This window comes from Nicotiana sylvestris, chromosome 3 (genome assembly GCF_000393655.2).
Source record: "Nicotiana sylvestris chromosome 3, ASM39365v2, whole genome shotgun sequence".
In the NCBI taxonomy this organism is placed as follows: domain Eukaryota; kingdom Viridiplantae; phylum Streptophyta; class Magnoliopsida; order Solanales; family Solanaceae; genus Nicotiana; species Nicotiana sylvestris.
The window spans coordinates 8,867,787-8,877,865 of NC_091059.1; the positions used below are offsets into that span (position 1 = coordinate 8,867,787).

The 10,079-nt window shown below is 41.7% G+C and overlaps 1 protein-coding gene across 1 annotated transcript; it reads left to right on the forward strand.

Moving 5' to 3' along the window:
* The first annotated feature begins 3,483 nt into the window (after positions 1-3,483).
* LOC138887020 (uncharacterized) lies at positions 3,484-4,026 on the forward strand. The gene has a single exon (XM_070168729.1). The coding sequence runs from the start codon at positions 3,484-3,486 to the stop codon at positions 4,024-4,026; it is 543 nt and encodes a 180-aa protein (XP_070024830.1).
* Positions 4,027-10,079: the final 6,053 nt, after the last annotated feature.

Sequence of the window (10,079 nt, forward strand, 5' to 3'; positions counted from 1 at the left end):
GTGGATACGAACTTGGAAAAGGACTCGGCAAAAACCTCCAGGGAATCGCCAAACCCATCAAGCTGAAGAAACATGGCACTACATTTGGTTTGGGTATGAGTACACTTGGAAGGAGTTCAATCATTGGTCGCCACCATGGCGTGGTCCCTACTACCCACTGAACCACCCGATACCTCACCTGGGGTAGACTTTCCAACCGGTAGATACTATATATGGGTCGGAGGAAGATGAAGAATTGGCAGTCGTGAAGAATCTGTTCCTGGAGGATGATGATATGGATTGTAGTGTTATTTTCGAGGAGGAAGGGGAGGAAGGCCCTTCTATACAAGTTATGAACCGAGGAGGGTGCCTCAGCAATTGGTCAATCAGAACCACCAGGGTCCGGAAGGCTTCGGGGTAGCAAGGCTAAACAAAAGCACCATACATCACATTTTACTTTTTACCAGCTGATTTGATTTCCGCATTGTCTTTAATTTTGAAAAGAGCTCTGATATTCAAAACAATTACAAATTTAATTGAAGCATTTCAGTTTATTATATATCTCGCTCTTATTATTCTTCTATCATTTACTTTATTTTACACAACATTACTATTACTTGCCTTGATGATGAACCAAATTGTGACTTGCAACAAGACAACACAACAAACGGATACAGACTCAGAAGAGGATGACATACCAGAAGAGGTCATCAGAGGAGTTGAGAATTTTGAAAATAGGCCTAAGTCTAACTTGGACGAAACTGAGGTCGTTAATCTGGGAGATACAGAGAATGTCAAAGAAACGCGCATTAGTGTTCACCTGTCACCATCAGAAAAGAAAGAGTACACGGAGTTCCTAAAGGAATATGAAGACATATTCGCCTGGTCGTATGATGATATGACTGGTCTCAGAACATCCATTGTAGCTCATAAACTGGCAACAGATCCAACATGCCCGCCAGTAAAGCAAAAGCTCAGGAAATTCAAAATCGACATGAGTTTGAAAATCAAAGAAGAGGTTACCAAGCAAGTCAAAGCCAAAGTTCTCAAGGTAGTAGAGTATCCGACATGATTAGCCAACATCGTGCCAGTGCCAAAAAAGGATGGGAAATTTAGAGTTTGTGTTGACTACCGGGATCTTAATCGGGCCAGTCCCAAAGATGACTTCCCCTTGCCTAACTGCGCCAAGCATGAGTTGCAGTCTTTTGTTGATTGTTTCACTAGGTATCATCAGATATGGATGAATGAGGAAGATGCAGAGAAAACGGCTTTCATTACGCCATGGGGAATGTACTGTTACAAAATGATGCCATTCGGTTTGAAGAACGCTGGTGCCACCTACATGAGAGCCATGACTACCATCTTTCATGACATGATACACAAGGAGATCGAGGTATATGTGGATGATGTCATCATCAAATCCAAGAAAGCCAGGGATCACATGGAAGACCTAAAAAAGTTCTTTAATAGGCTGAGGAGGTACAATCTGAAACTGAATCCCGCCAAGTGTGCATTCGGGGTCCCTGCCGGAAAATTATTGGGTTTCATCGTGAGTCGTCGAGGAATAAAATTGGATCCGTCAAAGGTCAAAGCTATCCAAGAATTGCCGCCTCCAAAGAAAAAGAAGGACGTGATGAGTTTCCTGGGAAGACTCAATTATATCAGTTGGTTCATAGCTCAATCCACGGTCATTTGTGAACCTATCTTCAAAATGATGAAGAAGGACGCTGCTACCAAATGGACTAATGATTTCCAGAAAAATTTTGACAGAATTAAGGAATACCTGTCAACGCCGCCGGTCTTGGTTCCGCCTAAGCCAAGAAGACCCCTATTGTTTTACTTTGCGGTATCGGATAGAGCATTCGATTGTGTTCTAGGACAACATGATGAAACAAGGAGAAATGAGCAAGCCATATACTATCTCAGTAAGAAGTTCACACCGTACGAGTCCTAGTATTCTCTTTTAGAATGCACTTGCTGTGCTTTGACTTGGGTCGCGCAGAAGTTAAGGCATTACTTCTGTGCTTACACTACTTATCTTATATCCAAAATGGACCCTCTGAAGTATATCTTCCAGAAGCCCATGCCTACTGGCAAGCTCGCCAAGTGGCAGATCCTACTAAGTGAATTCGACATTGTTTACATAACCCAGAAAGCAATCAAAGGGCAAGCCTTGGCGGACCATCTCGCCGAGAATCCCGTGGACGGAGAATACGAGCCCCTAAAGACGTATTTTCCCGATAAAGAGGTATCTTTCATAGGAGAAGATATTGCAGAATCCTATGATGGTTGGAGGTTGTTTTTCGACGGAGCGGCAAATTTCAAAAGAGTTGGCATAGGAGCAGTCTTAGTATCAGAAACCGGCCAACACTACCCGGTATCCGCCAAGCTCAGGTTCCCTTGCACCAATAATATGGTCGAATATGAAGCCTGCATCTTGGGGCTCAAAATGGCCATTGACATGAACGTTTAGGAATTTCTAGTGATCGAGGATTCAGACTTGCTCATACATCAGGTTCGAGGAGAGTGGGAAACCAAGAACTCTAAGATACTTCCCTACTGCATCATATACAGGAGTTGAGGAAAAGGTTCACAAAGACAGAATTTCAGAACATCCCCAAAGTCTAGAATGCATTTGCGGATGCATTAGCTACTTTATCGTCTATGATCCAGCATCCAAATACAAATTTCATTGATCCCATCCCAGTAAAGATTCATGATCATCCAGCTTATTGTGCCCACGTTGAGGAGGAAGCGGATGTAAAACCATGGTTCCATGACATCAAGGAGTACTTGACAATAGGGGAATATCCAGGACTTGCCAACGCTACTCAGAAGCGTACACTTCGTAGGCTATCCAGCAACTTTTTTCACAGTAGAGGAATCCTATACAGGAGGACTCCCGATTTGGGTTTACTAAGGTGTGTCGAAGCAAAAGAAGCGTCCAGGCTATTGGACGAAGTGCATGTACGGACCTGCGGGCCGCACATGAATGATTTTGTCTTAGCAAAGAAGATACTCCGAGCAAGGTATTTTTGGATGACTATGGAAACAGACTGTATCTAGTATGTTCGCAAATGCCATCGCTGTCAGATACATGCAGATATGATAAAGGCGCCTCCAAACGAGCTTACTACGACAAGCTCACCATGGTCATTCGCCGCTTGGGGAATGGATGTTATCGGACCTATCGAGCCTGCCGCATCAAATGGGCACAGGTTCATCCTAGTGGCAATCGATTATTTTACCAAATGGGTCGAAGCAACATCATACAAGGTGGTCACTAAGAAGGTTGTGGCGGGTTTCATCCGTGACCGCATTGTTTGTCAGTTCAGGTTTCCGGAATCAATCATCACCGATAATGGTTCCAATCTCAACAGCGACTTGATGAAAGCAATGTGTGAAACTTTCAAGATCAAACACAAGAACTGTACAACCTACAGGCCTCAAATGAATGGAGTTGTGGAAGTAGCCAACAAAAATATCAAGAAGATACTAAGAAAGATGGTCGAAAGGCACAAACAATGGCATGAGAAGTTATCATTCGCCTTATTGGGATACTGCACTACAGTCCGCACATCTACCGGAGCAACTCTCTACATGTTGGTTTATAGTACAGAGGCGGTCATCCCCGCCGAGGTAGAAATTCCCTCCCTAAGGGTCATACAAGAAGTAGAGTTGGATGATGCAGAATGGGTAAAAGGTCGCTACGAGCAGTTAGCCCTTATAGACGGGAAAAGGATGAATGCAGGCTGCCATGGTCAGTTATATCAGAACAAAATGTCCAGAGCCTTTAACAAAAGAGTTAAACCAAGGAAATTTACACTGGGGAAGCTGGTGTTGAAGAAAATATTCCCGCATCAAGATGAAGCCAAGGGGAAGTTCTCCCAATTGGCAGGGTCCGTACATGGTTCACCAGGTTCTAACTGGAGAAGCCCTTATTCTTGCAGAGATGGATGGAGAAGTCTGGCCGAAGCCAATCAATTCAGATGCAGTGAAACGATATTATGTGTGACCACTTATGATTCTCTTAATGATGTAATTTGAACTACGCCTGACATGATTCCCGTTTAAGAGGGGATACGTAGGCAGCCCTATGGGTTCGGTCATAATTTAATAAAAATGGCAGAATTTTGAGGAGGGCCCTCAAAATTCCAAAGTTAATTTTAGTTCATGCATCGCCAGAAGCGTCGGCCCAGCAAACTGGGGCAGAATTTTGAGGAGGACCCTCAAAATTCCAAAGATGTTTTTTTAAGTCATTTAGCACAGTCATCAGAAATGTCCGCTCAGCAAACTGGGGCAGAATTTTGAGGAGGAGAAAAGAGGTTGCAATGTCCTGAACCACGTCGCAGTCGTTGGATCATCTAAAGAAAACTATTTTTGATTATATACTTACGTTATATTTACTAAATCATGCATAACTATTATCCGGATTACTGTTGTTTAGTGACGCTACCCCAATGACACACAACATCAAGAGCCTGGGGAAGACGAACTAACCTTTCCCCTCATAGAACTCACGATTTTCTTTGGATGCAGGCACTCAACTCGCAATATCGTCTGGTATATTTATGTACGCATACTTTCCCAAGAATACAACTTCTCAGAATCATCACTTTCCCGCAATTGCTATCCATACACAATCTCCCCAACAGTCATATTGTCGTAATCGGCTATCAGCTACGAGATCTTACTATTGATCATCCTTTTACATTCATGCACTGCATAAGGCTACTTATCTGCCTTCCGAGGTTAAGCTCTACCTCCATATGCATTTCTCTACATTGCATAAGGCTACCTTTCTGCCTTCAGAGGTTAAGCTCTACCTCCATCTGCATTTCCTGCATTGCACAAGGCTACCTTTCTGCCTTTCGAGACTAAGCTCTATCTCCATCTGCATTTTGCATAAGGCTACTTTTCTGCCTTTCGAGACTAAGCTCTGTCTCCATCTGCATTTTGCATAAGGCTACTTTTCTGTCTTCCGAGGCTAAGCTCTACCTCCATCATTATCTGCATAAGGCTACCTTTCTACCTTCCGAGGTTAAGCTCTACCTCCCTCTGCATTTCCTGCATTGCATAAGGCTACCTTTTTGCCTTTCGAGACTAAGCTCTGTCTCCATCTGCATTTCCTGCATTGTACAAGGCTACCTTTCTGCCTTTCGAGACTAAGCTCTGTCTCCATCTACATTTTGCATAAGGCTACTTTTCTACCTTTCGAGACTAAGCTCTGTCTCCATCTGCATTTTGCATAAGGCTACCTTTCTGCCTTCCGAGGTTAAGCTCTACCTCCATCTGCATTTCTCTGCATTGCACAAGGCTACCTTTTTGCCTTCCGAGGTTAAGCTCTGTCTCCATCTGCATTTTGGATAAGGCTACTTTTCTGCCTTTCGAGGTTAAGCTCTACCTCCATCATCATCTGCATAAGGCTACCTTTCTGCCTTCCGAGATTAAGCTCTACCTCCATCTGCATTTCTCTGCATTGCATAAGGCTACCTTTCTACCTTCCGAGGTTAAGCTCTACCTCCATCTGCATTTCCTGCATTGCACAAGGCTACCTTTCTGCCTTTCGAGACTAAACTCTATCTCCGTCTGCATTTTGCGTAAGGCTACTTTTCTGCCTTTCGAGACTAAGCTCTGTCTCCATCTGCATTTTGCATAAGGCTACTTTTCTGTCTTCCGAGGCTAAGCTCTACCTCCATCATCATCTGCATAAGGCTACCTTTATGCCTTCCGAGTTTAAGCTCTACCTCCCTCTGCATTTCCTGCATTACATAAGGCTACCTTTCTGCCTTCCGAGACTAAGCTCTGTCTCCATCTGCATTTCCTGCATTGCACAAGGCTACCTTTCTGCCTTTCGAGACTAAGCTCTGTCTCCATCTGCATTTTGCATAAGGCTACTTTTCTGCCTTTCGAGACTAAGCTCTATCTCCATCTGCATTTTGCATAAGGCTACTTTTCTGTCTTCCGAGGCTAAGCTCTACCTCCATCATCATCTGCATAAGGCTACCTTTCTGCCTTCCGAGGTTAAGCTCTACCTCCATCTGCATTTCTCTGCATTGAACAAGGCTACCTTTTTGCCTTCCGAGGTTAAGCTTTGTCTCCATCTGCATTTTGCATAAGGCTACTTTTCTGCCTTTCGAGGTTAAGCTCTACTTCCATCATCATCTGCATAAGGCTGCCTTTCTGCCTTCCGAGATTAAGCTCTACCTCCATCTGCATTTCTCTGCATTGCATAAGGCTACCTTTCTGCCTTCCGAGGTTAAGCTCTACCTCCACCTGCATTTATTGCATTGCATAAGGCTACCTTTCTGCCTTCCAAGACTAAGCTTTGTCTCCATCTGCATTTCCTGCATTGCACAAGGCTACCTTTCTGCCTTTCGAGACTAAGCTCTGTCTCCATCTGCATTTTGCATAAGGCTACTTTTCTGCCTTTCGAGGTTAAGCTCTACCTCCATCATCATCTGCATAAGGATGCCTTTCTGCCTTCCGAGACTAAGTTCTGTCTCCATCCTGCATGGCTGAAATATCGCCACTTTATTTTCTTTCATCGGCTGAAAGATCGCCACCTTATCTTTCTTGCATCGGCTGAAATATCGCCACTTTTATTTTACGTCTTGCATTGGCTTAAATAGCGCCACTTTTTTTTTCTTGCACGGCTGAAATACTGCCACTTTTTATTTACGTCTTGCATCGGCTGGAAGATCGCCACCTTCTACATTTCATGGGCTGAAAGATCGCCAAATTGTCCAAAGGCGTCATTGTTCGGAGGCACCATTTTTATAGCCCGAGCACGCCATGCCATGGCCTGAGGACCCCATTTTATCTTTTGCATATCATTATTCAAAGGCATCATAATTCGGAGGTACCATTCTCATAGCCCGAGAACATCATTTCATGGCCTGCAAATTTTTATTTACGCTCTTCATAGCCCGGGACGTCATGGTCCGAGGACGTCATCCTAACCGTCCAAAGACAACATTCATGGTCCAATGGGAATGTGCATCACGTTTAAATTTATGCACAATATATGTTCGTATTGCTCATTTGCAAGTAAACCAGCTAGCAACGGCCGTCTCATCAGGAGCGATCCCGCTCCAGTTCACGCAGCTTATCGAACTCTGGCCATCCTTCCCAATCTAAACATCGCGTTCGTCCATTTCAAATCTCCATCGGCATATTCCGCCGATGGGTCCTGAACTACATATGGCCTGATTCCTATAAAACCAGGGATATGTAGGCATCTCAGGAACCAGAGCTCGATCAAAATTCTTCAAATTGTTTGGTCAATATTGGCCATCATATCTTTACCCGGCAACTCTCTTATCCTTCCCGGGTAAAGATGGGCAGCTGTTGATACCCAATTTTTCCCTATATATTTTTATACTCAAAATACTTTCAAAATAGCATGTGTATGCATATATAAGCATGCCCAAGTGTTTATTTTTCCAAATTTTTAAAGATTTTTTAAAACCAATGTATTGTCTAGTTTAGCAGTACAAAATCCATAATTATTCCCAAAATCATCAATTTTGGTGAATAATTTATTTTATTCCCATATTTATACCAAAATATAGTTAAGGTAATTTTTGTACGTTTTTTACAAATTCATTCGGTATTTTAAAAGTTAAATTGCATATAATTGCAATTATAGCCTACTTTAAGATTAATAGCATTTTATAATTGTAAAATTGGTTCCAATATTTTTAAATTGATATTTATATATTATTAATTGGGTCAGTACTTTTAATTTGCTTTTAAAATTATTTTTTACTATTTTTTATAAAATAAAAGTGAAGAAATGGCTGTTTAACATATAGCTTCATTTATTTCAATTACAACCCTTTATATATTTCAATTTTAACCACCATTTGACTCAATCCCAACCCCAACTGGACCGGCCCACTTTTTAACCTGGCCAACCCATAACCCAATCTAAATGACCCTACCCGATTCCCACTTACCATTTCAAATCTGGACCGTTGATCATTCAAGATCAACGGCCATAACCTACCTTCCATAATTAAACCAAACGACCTACCCTAATTCCTTCATTTCCACCTGACCCGCCTCCTTTGAATCCCAAACGCTCTTAGACTCTCTCAAGGTTCTTTGGAACCCTAGCCTCCTCCTACCTTGTTCCACCGTGTTTTCACCGGAGTCGATGGCTTCTCAGGCCATGGAGAGCCTATAAGCACCTCCTCCGGCTCTTGCATGCCTGATGCTCGAAGGTTCGAGGTCATACCTTCACCGATTCGAAAATTCCGGCCATCTCCGACCTTGCTCCGGTGGCTCTTGGTCTTCTGAGCCTGTTTCTGACCTCATCCGACTTAGATCGGACCTTCTTCCAAGCCTTTCTCATTTCTAGGGTTTCTCCGAAACCCTAATCTATTCGAGGTTCTTTCTCTGTTTGTTTGCTTAGATCTATGCTGTATCTATGCTTTACTTGTCATTTAAAAGGTTTTCCCCAGATTTTCTTTTTAAAATCGTTTACCTTCGATTTAGGGTTTCTGAAAGGTTTTTCAAAAGCATCTTTCTGATTCTTTCTATTCTTTCTTTATGTGTGTTTGTCTATATTAGGCTCGTATGACTTCTTTTACTACGCATGTACTGTTCTTCCACTTTCTTTTTCTACTATGCATGTTACTCCAGTACTCACATGTTAATTCGTGTTATGTTTTCCTTACTCTTTTACTATATATGATTACTGTTGAGTTCGTTGATTTTTGCTTTACTAAACTCTGTTTGTGTTCTTGCTAAGCATGTTTCATCTACTTTTATTTAAGGTCGTATCCTCTCTTCTCTTCTGAACTTGCTTAAGCCCCGACTTTTCTAAAACATGTTCTTTTATGCTCTTAAATCGGCTTTCTTGCCTTGCGTTTCAAACCTGCTATCATCTCTGTTTCAATGACTTGCTTTCTCACTTCCATGTCTGATTCAATTTTGAAATTCTAGGATTTTAGGGTTTCCTGTGACGATTTTGATTTTTGTGTTCGAGTTAAGGCTCCACTTTGGGACCCTAAACTCTCAGACTCACTATGAGTCTGCAAATTGAACCTGTATCTCTTTACTTATGGTCCTGAACTTCTCTTCAATTAAACTCTCTTCTAAATAATTTGACAACCTCTTCTTAATTCACATATTTGTGTGCTTTATATATGAGAACTCTGCTTTCAAAGGTTTTTACTAACTAATTGATTGATTCTGAAATCCTCTAATGGGGTTTGATTGATTGTTACTGATTTTCTTTGATTGAACCTCCTTTACTTTTTCCTGACTTGGTTCATTCGAATTGAGCTTGTAATTTTGATTTTCCTGGCTGTTTGATTGATTCCCTTTCCTTATTTTTCACAAACCGTGTACCACTGAGCTTTTCCTTAAATAACTTTTATGTATTTACCCCTTTGTGCTACTTTGAAAATGTTTTAATCAAAATTTATTTCCTTAAATGTCTTCTATCCTTTTGAAATCAAATCCCTTAGCTGAAGGGAAATTCTATGTGATTGATTGCAAGTTATTTTCTTACCTTTCTTACTTGCTTCTCTGCACTATAAAAGGGACTACCCTTCTACACTTTTGACACACTAGGAATTGCATACTCTTACACACACTACTGCTTTCAGAACCTGCATTCCCTCTTGCTCTTTCTCTACTGCTGTTCTTTGCTCCGACTTATTATTAGCCGGCTGAAAGTCAAGGCTAATATACTGCTACTACTTTGTCTTTGCATCCTGCTTTTACACTTTTACTGGTATTTCTTGATTCAGTTCCTAGCAATCATCCTAATGTGTTTACTTAGAACCTTTACATCTATGCCTATTACCTGCAAAATTTGACATGTTCATATGCTGTTGTTTGCTTTTCTTTATTGCGAATGCTTGATCCCTATACCTTTACCCTCTATGTGTTTGTAAATGGGGATTCAGGGCATGGCAACATGAATTGTTGTTCATGAACTAAATTTTGACCCCAAGTAAAGAGTGTGTCAGTATGTTTCATAGCTGATCATGCCCTTTGCACCCTCTTCCTTTGTTTACAATTTCTGTTATGAATCCCCTATCCCTACCTCCTATGTATGCTGAGTTAAAGTTTATGGTCTGGTA

Bases quoted from the DNA above. Each gene is read 5' to 3' on its own strand.
- LOC138887020 (XM_070168729.1), top strand. From the start codon at position 3,484: ATGGTCGAAAGGCACAAACAATGGCATGAGAAGTTATCATTCGCCTTA.